The following is a 21,340-nucleotide window of genomic DNA, read 5'->3' as shown; positions in this document are numbered from 1 at the left end:
TTTCTCTGTATTATACATATATATATATATATATATGCATTTAGCGGATGTTTTTATCCAAAGCGACTTACAAAGGAGAAACAAAACAAATCTTAGGCAAAAATATTTGTAATATAAAATGCCATTTCTTTTTTGCCAACTATATTAAGAAGCAAGATATTTTTAATGATGATTTTTTAATATTGTATATGTAAGACTTATTTGTAAACCTACATTTATAATGTCTAGGTAATGGTCTTTTTTATTATTATTATTTTATTTATTTATTTTTATTTTGGAAGAATAAAATATTTTATCATAATTAGTCTCAAATTGTAGAGTAAAAAAACTATATATATATATATATATATATATATATATATATTTAATTCTATTTGAAATAAATGCTGTACTTTTGGACTTTCTATTTGCCAAAAAAATCCTGAAAAAAATGTATCGTGGTTTAAACAACAATATCAAACAGCACAATGTTTTCAACAATGATAACAATAATAAATGTTTCCAAATTGCAGTATTATAATGATTTTTGAAGGATCATGTAATACTGAAGACTGGATTAATGGCTGCTTAAATTCAGCTTTGTGAGACAGTTATTGTAATAATAATAGTAGACACAATTTAATATGTTGTGTCAAATATTGTTATAATAAAATACTTCACATTATAAATATGTTTTTGACTAAATAAATACAGCCTTGGTGAGCTTAAGTGACTACTTATCGAACCATTACAAGTGTTGAAAGTCATAAATCAAATATACAACAAGAATGCTCTCTTATTTTTGTCCTCATTCATTGTGAACGACTGATTTCAATTTGATTGCACTTCAATCTAAATGCATACCAGTTTCTTAAAATACAAGAAAGCATTTAAGACTGCCCTCACTCTGTTTCTTCAGTGAACTTTGAGACTGATTTGATTACATGCTAAAAACTGTTTAGCAGTAAATAAGTGAGCACTATTTAAACACAATGACACATTTTCCCCTCCCTTCATTCTGTGACATCACAGAGAAGTTGAGTTTATAAAGTAACCACAAGAATGCAGTGTGTCATGCAAAAGAGCTGCGAGCAGACAGAGGGCTCTTTCTTATACGGTACGGCCCAGGAAGACTGAGAAACAGTGACTCAACTCCTCCTCTCACACACAGGCTCCAGGTACAGCTGAGGATTTATGTATGTGCCATCCATTCAGAGCAGCAGATTGTGTTGCTGAAACAAGGGTTATGTGATGCCCACAGAGATCTCTGGACTGACCCCTCATCAAATCTGGTAAGATTTAATGCTTCTGGGCTAGAAATGATGGATTGCTGGCCTGAAACACATCTGTTTGTCATATGTGGCATAACTGAGAAAAGCTAACTCAATTCAGGCCATATGCCCCTTTAACTTTTGAGCTCCCTTCGTGATTGACATTTTGTGTAATAGAGAAGCTTGTGGACATGCTGGGAAATATGTTTTTCTAATTTTGATATATAGCATATGTGCATTTTGCGATATGACTTGCTTATCTGCTGTCTGGTTGATATTCCTTAAATAACTGTTGACCTTTCTCCAGATTATTCCTGGCAAAGGTGTGGTAAAACTGTTTGTTTTGTATTGAGGCCTGGGATTGGATTGTGTGTAAATGAAGGGCAGGTGGAGACTTATACAGACTTTTTAAGTTAAGTCTGATTTTCTAATATTTCCATAACAGGTCTAGAAGCAAGCAAGTGCTTAATTTTAAGACAGACTCTTTAGCTTTTAATATAGAGCTTCCAAATGATAAAAACTAAGCAAATGTGAGCAAAGCGCTTACTGTTCATCCACTTTCTCTCAGACACTTTTTGGACCCTGAGGGCCTGTGCTGTATTTAGACAGGGTCCTCTCTTGTGTGAGGTTAATCATGTCCCTGTATTTGTCTTTTCTAAATGTGCTAAATTTGCTTGTGAGCCTCTGAAAAAAAATACCTTTCCTACCTAGTTTAAATAATAATAATAATAATCTCTTCACAAAATTCAGAGGAATTTGGCATGATGTTCACAACGGCATGTCTTTGCATGTAACTAATGTTGTCAGTGAAATTCGGAGCTCCATCCTGGCTTTGTGTAAAGCTGAGGAAGTCTTCCTGTTTGACATTCCTCAGCCAATCTGAGAATTATTTAAAGTGATTGTTCTTCTTTAGAAGGGTCATGCTGAGGAGGTGAAGGATAAGAGTGAGAATGTAGAGTTGAATGCTTTCGAAGTCTTACGCAAGTCTACAGCTGAAACTTCAAAATGGGAAACATGATATGATGATGCCTTTTAGTGCTCAGCTACGTTGACTGTCTTCCAGTTGTCTGTTTTTGAGAAGAGAGTTGCCTTTTCTCACATAGCCATTTCCTGTTGTGAAACTGTCTGCAGGAAGCAGAGCAAACACATTGCCCACATGAACCGTGCACAGCCAAAACAAGATGCTGAGAGGCCTCAGAAAATTTTGCAACAAAGTTTTGGGAAACAGGGTTTTTTTTTTTCATTAATGATTATCAGACTAGAGCAAGCAAAAAAAAAAATCCAAAATACACATTCAAGTGTTTGTTTGATCACACTTTATTTGTTTGTGTCTGTAGATTTCAGTCATACATCATACAGTACCATGCAGTTTTCTCAAAATTAGTTTTTATTCCTCTCTCTCTCTCTTGGCAGAAATCTCCACTTTAGCACTTGCAGACACCAAACTTTCCAGTTTTATTCCTATCCATATTTTGAAGGTTTTTACAGAGGCATTTGCTCATATATAATTTGCCTGATTTATATAAAATTTTATTCCTAAAAACATGGCAATTTTATCTTCTGGTTGTTGACAGTACTTTCTGATTTATAAAGTAATAAAAAGAGATATCCAAAAGCACCTTTATAGAAACATTATATATCTCAACAAAATGAAAAAAGAACTTTGAACCTGCATTTATCCAGTGTTCATATTTCTGTATATGTGTAATTATATAATTACTCACTGGAATATTTAAATATAACATTTTGGAAAAACCTGTAATACAGAATATCTAAATGTATTGTGATTAACCTGCCGAGGAAGTATATTGATATCTAGAAGTTAATATTTTTACCTCTATTCAACAGAGGTGTCTTGCCTTGCAAATAATTTCTATATATTGATACTTTAAGGAAATTTGTTGAATTTGAATCTGAAAATGTTCATTATATGGATGTGTGTAGTAAATAAACACAATATAAACAAATCAATTCAGGGTGAAAAGGTGAAAATGTAATGAATCCATACCAGGGTCATTCCTACAGTTTAGTGGATTTAGAGCTGAGTTGGATTGTTTAGAGGGAAGAAATGCATCAACAACAACTATATATATATATATATATATATATATATATATATATATATATATAAATATATATATATATATATATATATATATATATATATATATATATATATATATATATTAGTAGTAGTACAGACCAAAAATTTGGACACACCTTCTCATTCAAAGAATTTTTTTTATTTTCATGACTATGAAAATTGTAGATTCACACTGAAGGCATCAAAACTATGAATTAACACATGTGGAATTATATACATAACAAAAAATTGTGACACAACTGAAAATATGTCATATTCTAGGTTCTTCAAAGTAGCCACCTTTTGCTTTGATTACTGCTTTGCACACTCTTGGCATTCTCTTGATGAGCTTCAAGAGGTAGTCACCTGAAATGGTCTTCCAACAGTCTTGAAGGAGTTCCCCGAGAGATGCTTAGCACTTGTTGGCTCTTTTGCCTTCTGTCTGCGGTCCAGCTCACCCCTAAACCATCTCGATTGAGTTCAGGTCCGGTGACTGTGGAGGCCAGGTCATCTGGCGCAGCACCCCATCACTCTCCTTCTTGGTCAAATAGCCCTTGATGCCTTCAGTGTGACTCTACAGTTTCCATAGTCATGAAAATAAAGAAAACTCTTTGAATGAGAAGGTGTGTCCAAACTTTTGGTCTGTACTGTGTATATATATATATATATATATATATATATATATATATATATATATAGATAGATAGATAGATAGATAGATAGATAGATAGATAGATAGATAGATAGATAGATAGATAGATAGATAGATAGATAGATAGATAGATAGATAGATAGATAGATAGATATAGCCTGGGGGAGAAAACGTCTGTCCATCAGAAAAATACTGGTCAAACTCAGCCTAGTAGAACATAATCCTGACCAAATATTTCACATGTTCATTTTTTCACCCTGTTACATGATGTTTAAAGCAAAAGAAGCCCATTGCTGGCTATGAAAAACAACATGATTGCAGATGAATAACATTTAGAAAGAATTTCAATAGATGTTTAAAATGCATTAATATATCCTGGTGGACTTTAAATTTTTATGCTATACAGTAAGCCTTCTGAAATAAATCTAAAAAGAGAAAAAGGTTTGACTAATGAAAAAATTTGTGACATACTTTGTTCTTGAAGTTCCAAAGAAATGATGTCACTTCTAAGAATTCACAAAATTTAGGGCATATGGTTAAGCTTTTAAAGGGCAAGTGTCACTAATGTAACAGGATGTGGGGAAAATATGTATCAAAATAAATTGAATCTTTATGTCAAAGAGTAAAATACTTAAAATTGCTAACTTATGAATATATTAATCTTTTATAATCCTTTATTATTTAAAAGTGAAGTTAAGAAAACATGACTGGGGACATTTGCCAAGTGTTTCAAAAAGTTTTGTTTTTGAAAAATCATTTGGCTTAGAAGTTCATACACATTTTGTGTAAAATATGCAGTATTTTTTCATGGGAACATAAAATCCAAGAATGTGTAGCAATGTGTAGAGTCCAAATCTTGGGACGAGAAACAACTTAAACTAAGTTCACATGTAATAATTAATATTAATTTAATCTTACAGTACAAATTTGCTTCATTATTACATTGATTACAATATGTTGCTGTGGGATTTATTCTAACAGTCAGTTTTATGTCATAGTGGTTTTGCAGAGCATATCTTTTTGTCACCATAATTGTGGTATATGGATTTACGTCAGAGTATATTCATTGTTTCCCAATCCTTTGAAATAATGTGTTATCTCTCATGGTTGTGGTAATGTTTTTGTCCATTTAACTGTATTATGTTGAAACAACACAACAAAACAAGTGAACATAACAGCGTCACTGAAAGAATTAACTCACTGTTAGACATTTCAAAGGGTTTTTACAGTAACTTACTGGCAACAAGTTACAGTAATTAATATTAACAGTAGCAAACTGTATTTGATTTACAGTAGCAAACTTTTACCATTTACAGTTAATTACTATAAAGTCCAATTTATCAGTATACTACTGTAATTAATTAACTTTAATATAGATTTCATTTGATTTAATTTTTTTTATATAGAATTAATTTTACTTTCATCCCACATACTGTATGTACTACTGGGGAAGTCATGGCCTAGTGGTTAGAGAGTTTGAATCCTAATCCTAGGGTTGTGGGTTCGAATCTTGGGCTGCAATACCACGACTGAGGTGCCCTTGAGCAAGACACTGAACTCCCAACTGCTCCCTGGGTGCTGCAGCATAAATGGCTGCCCACTGCTCTGTGTGTGTGTGTGTGTGTGTGTGTGTGTGTGTGTGTGTGTGTGTGTCACCATACTTGACTGAATGTCCACTTCACTTCAATCAATTAAAACTGACAAAGTAATTGCAAAATTTCAAATTCTTTAAAAAATTAAATATATAACACTTAATAAAACAGTCTTTCAATTCTAGAACAGTTTATGTTCACCATTTCTCCTGTCTTAGGACATTTTGCAGTGTATTTTGTTGTATTATTCTCTGGATTTATCCTCACAATGAATCTTTAGGCAACAGAAACATAATGGGAAAAGAAATACATAACCATCTGCAAAACCTAGGTGCCGCTCCAAAACGTGGCCACCACCTTTGCTCGCCATTCACTTTGTTAGTGACAGAAATGTGTTGTCTGAAAAACAAGAAGTAGAAATGCCACACTTTTTAAATGCAAACCCCATATAGAATACACAAACCTTTCAAAACCATATTTGATCTCTTACATTAATTAGTCTATAGAGTGGTTGGCATGCTCATGTCTTTCTCCATGATTCACTGCAGTTGCCTTTAAAACAAAAATATATATAAAAAAAATTAATAAATAAAAATATTTAAGTTAAACTTAAATTCCATTAAAAACTAAAACTAATTCTAAAACTAAGGCATATAGCCATAAAACTAGTTTAAACTTGCTAACATATGGTTTTATTTTCTAGGCTACGTGCCTAGAAAACCTGGCTAACACCAGAACAAAATTTCACATTAGTTAACTTAATGTTAATATAAGCTAAGAGTTGTTTCAAAAAATAATTAAATCGGTATGTTAATTCAATATGCTTTATGACAAAGTCATTTGAAAGGACAGTGCAGTTTCCTTTGGTAAATTTACCTCAGTGTTAACTGGTAATTTGTTAACTGGTGTCCAAAAATCTGACAAAACACACACACACACAGACATAAATTATATACTTATGTTTTTACCTTGCTTGCTGGTCTTATTCTCTCATAAAGTGCATCGATACACAGCGCAGATGTTCTCTGGAACTCTTCCACTCTCGCGGGTTCATCCCCGGGCACAGCACAACAAAAGACATAGAACCCACTATTATCTGCGATACTATCTACAATCGATGCGGACAGTAAAGTGCTGCCCTGGTATAGTTCTGATGTACAGATGAACTCCAAGCACACGCGCTGTTTCTGACACAAAGGTCAAACCTATTTGCCATTCATTACAAGCGATGTAACACATACAGAAGGCTATAGTCCATCCCAAGCTGTTGCGGAGTCGTAGACAGGATAAATCCTGTCAATCCAAATGTAAGAAGTGAGGAAAATAAAAAAACCTCAATGGAATGGCACCACAGATGTCGTTATGGCAAATACAGTAGTATACAGCAAAAAATACAGTAAGTCACTGTATGTGGAGTTTGAAGTCACAGAAAATACCCATGATGCAAAGGGTATTACAGTTACTTACTGTAAATGGAATTTGCAGTATTGTACTGGGGGATATACAGTAAATAACTGTAGAAATTACAGATTTCTAACAGTATCCGAAGTCTGATTTTACCATCTACAATATGGACCTCATATAACAATTTTTTGTTGATGTCTATTTACATAGATGATATTTGACATTAAAAATAATCTGGCTTGCAACATTGATGGGATTCAGAATACATGAGAGGCATGGAGTCACTAGAGGATCCACAGCTGACTTAACTTCTGCTCTCTCTTTTGCTTTCTCTCTCTCTTTTTTGATATTTCTTTATTTCTCTCTCTCCCCCCCAGAAATGCCCTCATTCCATCACATCTGTGAGAGTCAAGGCAGAAGAGACTAAAATAGAGTCTGAGTCTCCAGAGGGACCGATGCTGAGAGGAATCCACCCAGTATAAACACAGCCCACGATCTCTGCAATCCTCACAGCAACGCTTTGTTCTTAGACCCCAAAGGCAAGGGGTTTTATGAGATGAGCGGTGTAGTTTGGGATTAAAGCAATAACTGTGTGCATCAAGGATCTTCAAATTGTCTATCTGTTATCTATTTCAATTGACTTGTGTGATATTTCTCAGGATGGGACTTGTTATGACACAAGAACATTTAACAGGCCTAAACTGAGTTGAAACCCTTAAACGGTGTTGGAATTAGTTCAAATGGACAATTTCTTGATCTCCAGATAGAAATCCCATGCTAATTACTGGTTTAATCAGATCTACGGTGGCTTTACATCTCAGATCACATTGGATTTGATCTCTATAGGAACCCCAAAGGGATTTGAAGAACTCACGCTGAACCATGAAGGAGGAAATCCTGCAGTTTTTCAACGATATATGGAACCTCGTTTCAGCCAAGCACGACGAGAGCGTCTACAACACTGTGTGCCTGGTGGTGCTTCTGACTCTACCACTAGTTATCATCTTCACTTCTCTGCTGATTTGCTGTCATTGTTGCTGCTGTCGTAATGCCGACAGATCCCCGTGTTGTTGTCGTAAAGGTGAAACCTCAGTCACAGATCTGAAAACCGAAAAGAAGAAAAAGAAAAATGGCAGCCAGAATGATGAAGACTTGTGGATATCCGTCAAAACAGATCCCATTAGTAATGAAAGACTTGCACTGACTATGGTGTAAAAGGGAATGATTGATGAACATAAACAATTGTATATTTATTTATCTTAATGGTACATGTAAAGGTACAAAAGTGTTACAGAAGTGTTTACTAAAATGTACCTGAATGTAAAAAAATTCAAAAGAGAATTTCAAAAGAATTTTTGTATACAAGCAAAGTTTAGGAGTGAATGTGTATGCAAGAAGATGCTTTATGATGTGTGTGTGGTCCTGAAACGCTTTACAATAACAAACGTTAGGGGAAAAGAAATTCATATCTTTAAATGTTTTAAATGCCAAAGAGCATTCTGTCCAAATGGCCACTAAGTTTGCATTTACACTGCGATCTTGATACCCAATGTCTAATTGTTGATTAAATCAAATCTTTTTTTTTTTTTTTTTTTTTTTTTTTTTTTGATGACCCATATCTGATATATACAGAGATTTGGCATGAAACTCTGATGATCCAATCCAATAGGTCTAACTCAATCTGACATTGTGACATCATCAAATGGCAGAGATCTGCTACGAGGTGATTAATGTATGCAATGGGGTTATTTCATGTATGTTATATTTGCAGCAGCAATTTTTCTTATAGGATCACGGCAGCATGTTGTGGATGTATTGGCAGTAGCAAGTCTAGGTACTTGCTCTGCTGCAGCAGCAGCAGTGTAGCAGATCCATTCTCCCAAGACCAAATACATTAAAATGGTTATGTACATTACCATGCCAAATCCCTCTTGAGAGTTGTCATGACAGAACTGCATTTACATTATACACTTAGAGCAACAACTAAACATAGACACACTGACCTACAAAAACTATGGCGTGATTTGCAATGGAGGCAGATTAAATGATAAAGCAAGCTTTTGCTTGACATAAAACCTCAGCATGACTCCACTGGCTTGAGCCTTCATCCACCATTTAATTGATCTGATCTGTCCATTTACTTAGCAGACTCAAATAAACGTATCCGATTCATATCAGATCAGAATTGTGTCACTTGAACTATGTAGTGTAAATGTGGCCTAGGAACAGCAGAGGAACTTTTCGCAGTACTGTTAGCAGTACTCTGCTTATCTTTATCTGTGCGGTCTAGACAGTATTAGTGGTGGGGATTTTTCAGTGACAACAACTGTCTTTATGAGTGAATCTTTGATTTGTTAATTCAGCTGATTTGTTCAACTACAAAGATTCATTCAGGAGTGTTACCATCAATATGAGTGAGTCATTGAATCATTTACGTAACCAATTTATCCAAAATTTATTCTGGAATGAAACATACCACTGCTAAGTGACCCAACAGTTGATTCTGTTTTGATTACATTTGGAATTTGTTAGTTGCCAGAGTGAAAATACAGCAATGGAAACCGGCAATATTCCATATAAAATCTAAGTTACTCAATATGAATTTCTTGTTTATTAAACTACTGTATAAAATAAATATCACACTCGCAACCATGTTGTTGGTTCAGAATATCAGTGCCATTGTGATTCCCTGTAATATTCGGAACAACAGCGCTTGTGTGATATCGCTTGTTCAACACAGATTTCAGAAATCAGATGTCAGAAATATGTCAGATTTCTACACATTTTACCTAAAATTCAAATGCTTCTAAAAGTTACACTTAAACCAAATCTTGAAGAAAATAATTTTCCAAAGATGCTGTAATACAAAGAGGTCAAAATCTTCTAGTGACACACTCAGCGGGTCACAATCACTTGTCCTTCACTTGAAGGATGAGAAGCATTTAAAATGAGCTGCTTTAAATGGCTTCAGAAATAGGTTTCCTTACAAAACAATTTCTCTATAAATATAACATGCCTTTCTTTTTGTGATGATTCGCCTGAGAAAACCATTATTTAAATGGGGGGAGGGGTTGCATGTTGGATCTGTGATGCATATGGATGGATATTTAGAGACGAGTCAACAACAGCTCCATGACACTGGTCTCATAATCTTCGTTCACAATGCAGTGAAAAACTGATTATGCCGAGTTCAAAACGCAGACTGATAGATACACCATTATCATCAGAGTTGTGTGAAACTGAGATTGCTGATAAACAAACGTAAATCTTCTTGCACTTTTCAGATGCAGGGATGTTTGCAGTGCCATAATTAGATGTTTATGTAGTACTTCAGCAAATTCTGATTATGTGTGTTAGAAATTCATGCATTAACAGTCATCATGCTTCTTTTTTTACTTAACTGCTGTGTTTGACTACCATGCATTTCGGGTAAAGCAACCACTGAATTATTATGTAATTATGTAATCAGTGAGGTTGGATCATACTTGTCCTTCATTGATTTTGGTTTCTGGTACAGCTGGATTTTTCATTTGTTTGAACAAAGAAGCTGTCAAGTTCTGTTTCCTGCGCTCTCCTTCAACATACATGACAGCAAAGCTTTGATCAGTCCAGTTCTGTATGAAAATGAGTGTCAATTTGAATGAATATGCCGAAACTGCATTTTATTTTACTCAATATGTTACAATGCAGGTTGATGCATGCAAAAAAATCTTCAGCCTTGTCTTTTTTTTCCTTTTCTTTTTTAAATTAAATAAAAATACATTATATTTTTCGGGCTGTATTTTTTTTTTTTTTTAGACCTGTCAAAGTTCAAATGCTCAAAAATAACTTTTATAAAATAAGTTAACACAATTTAAGTTTAATCAGCATACAAAATCATTAACATAAAAAACACTACTGGCCAAAAGTATGATTCATTGGAATATTGGAATGATTTCCAAAAGATTGTGTGACACTGAAGACAGGAGTAAAGTTTCTAGTATAGCAAGAGCTTGATAAGCTGGTTCAGGTGTGTTTAATTGGGGTTGGAGATAAATTCTTCAGGACACCGGCCCTCCAGGACCAAGTTTGGATGCCCTGCTATAGACCTACAATATGGTACAACTAAGGTGTGATAGATTGTCTGTATATTTATATGGAAAAAAGCACTTAATGAACATTTTACACCCACGGACTGCTGTTGCTGCAGTTTTCCATCACATGGGTCAGGAGACAGAGCAGAGGGCTGAAAGGGAAATTCTCCCCTGGTTATACACACCCACAGTCCAGATCCCTCCACCCAAACAGACCTTGTTTTGTCTCATGCTCCAGCTCACGCTAATGCAGAAGGAGAAGGCGGGGAGAGGAAATATAACAAACCCCATCCAAAACAGTGATTCAGCCATAGACTGATGAGAGAAAAATAAGGCAGCTGTGCTGCAGGCTGAACACGGCCCTTTTGGTACCACAATCCATGGGGCTTCTGAACAAAACATGCTTTTAGCAAGAAAATAAATAAATAAACATAACATTTCTTTAGCCTACTATTTGCCCAGAAGATGTGCCAGTTTGGCAGATGTCTGGAGACCTAAAGATGAGTCAATACAGTCCTGCTCCTGCTGAGGCTGCTGATATGCCTCCTTCTGATGTCACTTCCTCTATAAGAACAGTTATTTTTCCAGTATGATCTAAATGTACATTTCCAGGTGATGTGAAGAGTGACCGGCCCACTGCAGTGACAATAACATTAAAATGCTTCAATATGCAGTGTAATTTTCCTAATTTCCCATCATTTTTTGCCGTAGAGCTGATCAAATCCAATGTGTGAGTAAAATATTTCAAACGCTTTTTTATTTGAACAGACTTTACTTCTGTGAGTATGTGACACTTGATTTGGTGTCTGAGTCAGAAATTATTATAATACATCTACATTACACATCCAGATGGAAGACATTATAGCTTAATATCTGTTATGAAACATCTTTTTATACATAACATTTGAATTAAATCATAATTGTCAGCTATTATGATGGGGTAAAATCCTAAATATTAATTCAAAACTTTAGAAAATGATCATACAGTAACAAAGTACTTTGGTGCAAAACACTGTAATAAAATATATATTTAAAAAAAACAGGTTCTATGAAGATTATAATATTTATGAAATACACACTTTGAGTTCCGAATGGCACTGTGATGTCAGTCATGCTACAAATGTTGGTTTGCTTTTGGATTTCTTTCATATACAATGTGCATAGTAAATCAAAAGAAGTATAGCATATTCTATTCGAAATCTGACTTTTGTATAATGTTACAAAAGACAGTTACACAGCGTATAATCTTCAGAATAGAGTGGCTTTCGTCGTATGAAGAACTATTCCAACTTGGTCTGATCAAATTCTTGAACATTTAAGATTTTATTATAACATTTTTTGTCAAGTGATTGTTAATACACAGCTACTCTCCTTTTCAATGACCTTTTCTGTCTGCCCGCTGCTCCCACTGGCCGGATCTTAATTTCTGCAAAGTCGAGAGACTGGAGTTGGCCTTTCCATGGCTCCCAGTTTACTCCCTGAAAGACACAATCAGGAAAGTATTAAGTTTATTTTACTTACATTCAGCTACTCATTTTTTTTATCATTATATTTTTCATCATCATTTTTCATTATATCATTGGGCAGCATCGTTGATAAAAGAGATTTCATCTAATATTGAGTGGTCATTTTTGCCTATGTTTCAGTTTTTCAGAAATGCTACAAAAAGTTCAAAAGTTCTTCTTAAAAAAAAAAAAAAAAAAACTTTTTTGAAAGAAGTCTTTTGTGCTCACCAAGGCTGCATTTATTTGGTCAGAAATAATAGTAAAACAATAATATTTTGAAATATTATTTCATATTAAAATAACTGTTCTCATTTTCATATATTTTAAAATGTAAAAATTCCTGTTTCGGCATTTATTGTGTCACATGATCTTTCAGAAATCATTCTGATATGATGTTTTGGTGCTTAAGGAAAATTTCAGGAAAATTAAGGAAAAAAAACATTGAACAATTTTGAGGACACATTTTGTATACTTACAAATTAGAAAAGAACAACATTTATTTGAAATAGAAATATTTCACTGCATTACAAATGTATTTAATATCATTTAGGCAAGGCAAGTTTATTTATATAGCACATTTCGTACACAATGGTAATTCAAAGTGCTTTACATTAAAGAAATTAAAATAATAATGAAGAAAAATAATAACAAGAATAAAACAAGCAATTAATTTATTGCATCCTTATGGAATTAAAGAATTTATAGTACAGTATAAAAGCACCAGTTCACATCTTACTGCACAGTAGTGTATGTTTGGGTCATTTATGCAAAGTTATAAACCAGGGACAAAAATTTATTTTTATTTAATTTATTTTAAAAGTTGGTAGCCCCTAAAACCTAAGCTTAGTCTGATGTTTAGAATAAGAAGAAAAAAAAATGTTTTCTATACTTTGTTGCCTACAATGTTGTTTTCCCTCTTCCATGAAAAACAATCCTGTTAGCCTCACAGAAATAAAGGCTGTAATAGGAATATAAATCTCCAACCAACTTGAAAGAATCGTCTTATCTGTGAACTTAAGAACTTTGATAGATCCAGAACACTGCTTTTGAATTACTGGGCTATTTCTTGTAAGAGGTCTCGCTTCAAATCGTCCCTTCAGTGTTGTAATTTGAGAGCTCCCCCTGCTGGTCATTACATCTCATTACTGTATTTCCTTTGGCAATCTGTAGAAATAACCAGACTAAAACAGACCCTATTTCACTCTGATTAACAACAAAATCCTCATAACTCACCATACTGTGTCTGTTGTCCCCAAATCTGCCGTTCAGATTGGCCAGGTGGCAGTTCTGGTACCACCAGGCCCCTTGGTGAGTCCAAGCACAGTTACTAAGCGCGATGTCATTGTCTGAATCCTCCGTTGAGAAAGACGCTCCCTGGTGGTAGGTCATGGCATCACCTGTGCACAATGTGTTATTAATAACATGACTTTGCTTCAAATAACTTTGTTAGCATAATCAGATGACATAATTCCACTCACCAGCATTTCCTTTGTAGTTACCGATGGTAAGATTAAACTTCTGTTTGGATGGTGCTACTCTGAAGTTATCGTAGACAGCATATGTCCGCTCTGATCCCAAGCCCAGATCAAAACGCACTTCATATTGTGTAGGAGTATTAGTCAGTTCATGGATCTTCTCCAGACCTGGCCAAAAAAAGCATCAGAGGAGTTCAAATCAATATCTAGTTCAATATGAAGCAAAGACATGAGTAAGTGAAAGGTTTCAATAAGAGTATAATGTGAAAACTTTATTAGATATACCGAGCCAAAATTCATCTGTCAGTTCTCCAAAGCCTTTCATATACTCTCTCCAGCGCCTCATGAAATCTAATTTGCCGGAGTTTCGTCTCTGAAACACCTGTGATTGATACATAGGATAAGTTGTTGGATACAAGTGTAATGTATACTGTGGCTACAACATGAATTAATAATATCAAAACCGGAAGAATATTTAACAAATTAAAACCTTGCATTTCATGAATTCATCACAGTATTATATATTCCACAATAACAAAAATAATAATCATCATAACGGCATACTCACAATCCAGCCGCCGCCATCAGTTGTCATGTCACAATACACCTGCATGGTTCTGCTACGGTTGCTGTTGACGTAGATTGTGTAGACGCCGCTCTCCATGTTTCCATTTCTCATAATCTGAGTGCAGTCCATTGGGAACGGGTAGGCCAGACGCACTAGAAATAACAGCAATACAATAAATGTATGAGGTTTCTTATTTCAATTAACTTTTATATATTTAATATTTGGTGAAAATAAACTTTGGTTATCTGTTGATACACGAGTAGTCTCATAAAGATGTGAATGAAGCAATATGGTACTGCATAAATTACCTGTGCTAAAGCGTGTCTCCACTACCCTACTCTTCTTCGTGCCCTTGTAGGCAATAAGGGTGACAATGTACTTTTTCCCCATTGTGAGGTCAGAGAGAGCAAATCTGTTCTCCTGCGCAGTCAAAGTTTTTTCCACAGTCTAAAAAAATAAAGCAGAAAGTCAGTGAAACAAACAACAACTCAGTTTAGACATTTAACAAACGTCAGTCAGACATTAACAAACATAAGACATTTATGAATTAAACAATAAATTATTTACAATAAAGTTCTTAGTATATTGGATATTATATCTAACAATGAAAAATAATTTAAAAAAAATTATTCAGCAAGGATACATTAAATTGAGACTAAAGACATTTATAATGTTACAAAACAAAAACGCTATTCTTTCAAACTTTCCTTTTATCAAAGAATCCTGAAAAATGTATCATGATTTCTTTATAAGAATAAGGAACGTTTCTTGAGCACCAGATCAGCATATTAGAATGATTTCTGAAGGATCACTTGACTGAGGACTGGAGTAATGGCTGCTGAAAATATATACAATTTAGTTTATATCAGTCCATAATACATTAATGTTAATTTACTGTATACAAAACTGAAATGTTGAAATGTATTAGTAAACAAACAATACAAATTAACCAACATTAATAAATGCCATAAAAGTATCATTAATTATTAGTTCATGCTAGCTATTGCCTAATACCTTATAAATTGTTGTAAGCGGATACAGAATTGAATTGAAGAGGTTTCAAAATCTGTTAGCATGTAGAGCAAACCTGCATGCTGCCATCTTCAGGCCTGTAGGTCAGGATGTAGCCATCAATATTAGCCTGAGGAGCTTTCCATGTTAAAGTGGAGGTTTGAGTCTGGACATCAGTGGCTTTGAGATTCTTTGGTGCATCAATCTCTGCGGATCAAAAAAAAAAAAGTTCAGTTGAATAAGGTTGACATCATTCAATATGTGGCTGAACTGTGTCTGGAAATGATCAGGAGATTACAACTTAATCTTAATGAGCTCTTAACAGATGAGAAATGTCTTTGAGTGTTAGCTGTTAAAAGTGTATAATTTGAACTTTCTGTGCAGAGTTAATTCAGTTATCACTATTGCTGAGACAAGACCTTAGCTAAGACCTTCGTCATGCTTCATCTGACATATTTAGGCAGTAGAAGAAAGCACGGCACAGAGCCATGATGCCTGCTTGAATCAGATAACCTGTTTCAGCCTCAGTTGTGGCTGTCCTGCTTGAGCGAGAGCCTTTCACAGCCCAGATGTAGACTGTGTAGAGAACTCCAGGCTTCAGAGCAGTGAACTTGTAGGATTGGAACTGCACTCTGCAGGACAGTGGTCCTCCAGGACCGAAGTTGCCCAGACCTGTTCTGGAGGCATATTTTAAACTGCTTATAACTATAGGACTTAAGTTAGTGAACCTGTAGAGGGCGATGTTGATTTCTTCTCATATGCCCAGAACCATCAACACAACAATAACCACTTATGTCTCTCACTTGGTTAGTCACAAGAGGTTAGTAGGAGAATGTATTTCTAAATGAGCAGTTGACACATTCAATTAAAGGTTAAGCATGTCATTTCTTTATAAACTAATCTAAATATGCAATGGACATTGTTATGTTTACCTTTAGTAGCTCTTTTGAAGGCATCTTGATTAAAACAGCTCTATATTTCACAAAGCAAAAAACCTGAGATGGAAGCGATGCAAAGTTTTACAGATTACGTAATCTGTACACAATGAATAAATCAATGGTAGACAACCATGGTATATTAGAAAGTATTTTAACTTTAAAAAAAATGACACGCTTCACTTTTAATGCACATTTCTGCATTAAAGCCATGCACAATTGGACTTAAGGATTCATGCCATAAAGTCTTATTTCTGCAGACAGATAAACTGTTCAAAACAGAGAACTCTGTGTTAGTTTTCATTAGCTGCCTCGGAAGACACAATTCAAAAACCTCTTTCTGCTTCTGTTGAGCTCTTTTTGCTAGCACGAGACACACATAGAAAACTCCAGGCTTCAGAGCAGTGAACTTGTAGGAGGTGCTGTTAGCTCCTACTCGAACCTAATGACCGGAGCCATCTATAGAGCTGTAGCTCAGCATGTAGCCATCAATGTCAGCCTGCACCTTGGCCCACGTCACCAGCGCCGAGTCCTCGGTCACCTCTTTGGTCATGAGGTTAGTAGGAGAATATGCATGTCTATGTAAAGGAATGCATCACTCAACCATGAAGGTAGACAGTTTATCCTTTTCACACTGATACAATTAGCTATAAATCCATAATACAGATATTATGTCCTATTAATTTCCATCACAGTTTGACCTAATATAGGATCAATAAATTTTTATCTTATCTGATGTTGTTTGCTTCTTTAAAAAGTTGAGCGAAAATTAATGACTTTAATTCATTTAAATTTGGAAATGCTCTGTGCTTACGAAAAGTGCAATTTTCTCAAATTAGAGTTCAGCTTGATTAATGCAGCCAGCAGGTTCTGTTATAATGTTGCAATTCATCACTTCACCAAGGGGACAAAACAGCACAACATGCTGCATAAGAGTATTCTTTAAAAAATATATTTTATGAATCCTTCTTGGAATTTATTACCTAAATGTTACCTGGGATGACATTTATTTGAAGTTTATTCGATTGACAATTTCCATTTAAATTGAAGATTTACACATTAAATGAAGCAGTAACAAAATGCTAACACAAAACACAGTAAAATAGGGTAAAAAAAAAAAAAGACCATCATGCTCAGACAGTGTAAATTAACATCTGCACAGATATTAAAGGAAAAATAAGTGATGGGGGAATGATTGCGCATTCAACAGAGATTCTAATACCTTCTTATAAAATATTAACATAAAATCTGCAATACTACATTACAGATTAACATGTCTGAAGCGCCAAACATTATGAAACACTGTCATTTGTAAGTTTAGGCACCAGCTACTGTAAACAACATGATTGGATTTTCTACAAAATTTAAAGGCTTATCTAAACTTTTGGCTCCCTGATTCCAGTAAACAAAGCTTTAAATATTCCTAGGTAGATATTCCAGCCATTCATGCAGTTTGTTAAAGGCTGCATCAGTAATACAATGCAAACAGAAATACCCAGTCCTGCTCACAATATCGTACACAGAATTCTTCTAATGCTATTTAGACGCTATAATGTGGACAGTGATAAATGGTTATGGTAACCCAAAAGAGGATGCGCATGGGTACATCTGTTATATATCCAAGTGCTTCTGTTTGGGTTGCGTTTCCTGACTCTGACTGTCTGTTGGTAATGCACTTAGACCATCTGCTATACCGTCTACAGCAGCACCCACTGGAGAAATACCTCTTAAACTTGAATTGCTATGCAGGAGTCTTCTTATTACAGGTTTGGCGGTTTAAAAGAGCTGAAGAAATTCTACTTTTGTTAATCTTATGGAGAATGGAAAATACTAGAACATTATGGCTCCATAATACACTGCTGACAACTGGTAGGTTGCATGTGCTTGCAACACCAAGGTCTTGGTCTGATTCTCAGATAACACAAAACACGTACAATGCGTCTGGCAAATGCAAAAATGTAGACAAAATCTCTGTCAAAAGAAATAGAATCAAGCACGGAAATGACTGCTTAGATGCACATGGAAACAATGAACACATGAGAATGCCAGTCTTCCATTCTCTGAGAAGCTCAAGAGATCAAAACATAGTGGCAAGATCCCTTGAGGGAACACTTGAGATGAGGAAATAAAAACTGTGAGGATAAAGCCCCACAACCTCACCCAGAAGTTGAACAGCATACCAGTCACGGCTTCGGTCATGCTCTTCTGACTGGAACGAGAGACCTTATAGGCCCAGAGGAAAACTGTGTACAGGACTCCTGGTTTCAGAGAGGTCAGTTGGTAAGAAGTAGCATCTGGGCCCACTTTAATTTCTCGACCGGTGCCCTCTGCAGAGCTGTATATCACTATGTAACCATCGATCTCAGCATGAACACCATCCCACGTCACAGATTACATTCAGATAAAAAAAAAAAACATGCAACACTGGCAGAAATAAAAATCTAAATGTTCTAAATCAATGTTTTTGCCCTTTTTTAAAACAACTTAAATGAGATATTTTTTTTATAAAATCCATAAACAATAAATAAATGTATTATTTATTTACAAATGTACAGTATATGATAAAAAGATTTCTGAGATTTCAAATATCTTAGATTTATATTAGTATCTTTTTGTTGTATAAATATTATTGTATTAGAAAATATTTTAAAGGTCCCGTTCTTCGTGATCGCATGTTTTAAACTTTAGTTAGTGTGTAATGTTGTTGTTAGAGTATAAATAATATCTGTAAAATTCTAAAGCTCAAAGTTCAATGCCAAGGGAGATATTTTATTTAACAGAATTCGCCTACAAGGAACGACCCGTTTGGACTACAGCCCTCTAGTTTCTGCAGTAATGACGTCACTAAAACACTAAAACAAACAGTTTTTTTGACTAACCTCCGCCCACATGAATACACAAACAGGGGGGCGTGGTCTTGTTGCGCTCCGATGGAGAAGAGGAAGAGCTGCATTTGTGTTTGTTGCCATGTCGTCGAAACGCTGTTATTTTCATCTCAGAGTCCAATCACCTTTGTTTGGCCTTCCCAGGGACGCTGTACTTGGAGATTAATGGTTACAATTTATGTTTAACTCGGTTACCGAAAATTATAATCCACATGTAAAACTATGTGCAGCACATTTTGCTGAGGACAGCTTCCTCAATCTCAATCAGTTTAATGCCGGATTCACACAAAGATTATTGTTGAAAGATGGAGCAGTTCCCTCTTTGTCTGGAGAAGGCGTCGTTTATGGACCACAACCGGTAAGTATATTTTATTATTTAAGTTGGTGCGTTTAACAGTTTCTGTAACTTTTACACAAAAGGTCAACGCTGTTTAGCTTTGTTAACTAGATGTTAGGGCTGTGCAAAAAATCGAATGCGATTTTCATGCGCATCTCGTCAGTAAAGGCGTTCTGTGATTAGAAGTGCATCTCCAGCACATGCGTTCAGGTCAGGATTGCCAGGTTTTCAAAACAAATCCTGCCCACTTGCTTGTCAAAACTAGTCCAATCGCGTTTCCAGGAGGGTAACGTGCACTAAGCTGGTGTCGATTCACAACACAGGAACTGCTGGCACAATCAGAACTCATCACGTATTTCTGAAGGAGGGACTTTATAGAACAAAGTCATCAGCCCGTTTTTATGACAGTGAAAACAGCGGTATACAGATAGGTGAATTGTGTGAAAAATACTGTGTTTTTTTACACGCGAAACATGAACACATGTTATATTGCACACTGTAAACACAATCAAAGCTTCAAAAAAGTGCGAAAAACGGGACCTTTACAACATTTACACAATCCAGAATATTTAACTATTTATAAGAGAAATTTATTATTTACTCACAATTGCATATGATACAAAGACATCAGAGATTTCAGAGAATTTATCTTTTTGTCTTTTAATGCAATATGCATTTGTGAGCAGTTCCACTGGAACTAAGAAAGTGCCCATGCAATGCAATAGAGGAAGTCAATAGTAAAGGAAAAGCAATCATCATTTAGGCCACTGTTGTGTGACTGCAGCAAGGTTAGCTGAATGTCACCATGCTATTGGCATCATGGAAACTGATTCACGATGCCTTCCAAGATTGCTTGAATACACAGCTCTCACTTTATGCTCTCTGATTGCTTATCATTTCTGACTCGTCTGAGTTTGAAACATGTACCAGAATACAAAGCAACAGTTCAAACTGGAAAGCAGACAACGCCAATAATAAATGCATTTATGAGACACTCAAAACTTAATGATTCTGCAATTACCTAGTCAATATCTCAGCACACAAACAACCAAGTTATAATAACATGACATGTGCCAAGCAGCTCTTTTCTCTGTTATTGCTTATACAAATAAAATGTCCTTTGTCAAACAGCGCGGGACCAGAGAGATCGAGAAAAACTGCCAAATGTATCTCTATTCCTGTCTCTGACCATTAAAGTATGGTCAGATTAGAAAATATTTCTCCCAACTTTCTCTGGACTCATTTCAAGCTTCCAAGCCAAAGTACAGCAGGGGAGATATGAGCTGGAAGCACTTTTCTATCATGGAAAACAGTTTATCCATCATGAGAATCAGGGCAGAATTATTGCACGATCTGATTCATGAGATGTGCATGTTAGATTCACTGTGAAGAAATAGAAAAAAATGTTGCACAAAAAAAAAATCCAATAATACAATCAATTGTGAGTGCAATCATGTCGTCTGCACTGAAATTAGCACCAAATAAGTTTTAATACTAGAAAAGAAGCTAATTCAAGACATTCAGATTTAAAAACAACAACAACACTGGTATATTGTACATTTTCTAAATC

At 35.1% G+C, this 21,340-nt stretch overlaps 2 protein-coding genes across 2 annotated transcripts in view; one reads left to right on the top strand and one right to left on the bottom strand.

Annotated features, from left to right (window-relative positions):
• The first annotated feature begins 1,043 nt into the window (after positions 1–1,043).
• On the top strand, positions 1,044–10,729 carry LOC132154793 (uncharacterized protein KIAA0040). The gene is made up of 2 exons (XM_059563464.1): positions 1,044–1,271; positions 7,359–10,729. Exon 2 carries the CDS (start codon positions 7,864–7,866, stop codon positions 8,194–8,196), a length of 333 nt encoding a protein of 110 aa, XP_059419447.1. The 5' UTR covers positions 1,044–1,271; positions 7,359–7,863; the 3' UTR covers positions 8,197–10,729.
• Positions 10,730–11,785: 1,056 nt separating this feature from the next.
• The window catches only part of tnn (tenascin N), a 28,942-nt gene continuing 19,387 nt past the window's right edge, over positions 11,786–21,340 (bottom strand). The window contains 11 exon segments of the mRNA XM_059564259.1: positions 11,786–12,532; positions 13,793–13,956; positions 14,038–14,202; positions 14,320–14,416; positions 14,603–14,754; positions 14,911–15,049; positions 15,690–15,820; positions 16,127–16,363; positions 16,883–16,924; positions 16,927–17,126; positions 18,725–18,941. Of these exon segments, the coding sequence (XP_059420242.1) occupies positions 12,407–12,532; positions 13,793–13,956; positions 14,038–14,202; positions 14,320–14,416; positions 14,603–14,754; positions 14,911–15,049; positions 15,690–15,820; positions 16,127–16,363; positions 16,883–16,924; positions 16,927–17,126; positions 18,725–18,941 (1,670 nt within the window). The 3' untranslated portion in view covers positions 11,786–12,406.

Source organism: Carassius carassius, chromosome 12, assembly GCF_963082965.1.
Source record: "Carassius carassius chromosome 12, fCarCar2.1, whole genome shotgun sequence".
NCBI classification, from domain to species: Eukaryota; Metazoa; Chordata; class Actinopteri; order Cypriniformes; family Cyprinidae; genus Carassius; species Carassius carassius.
The sequence above is the reverse complement of the archived record's forward strand: the minus strand, read 5'-3'. Positions and strand labels throughout refer to the sequence as shown.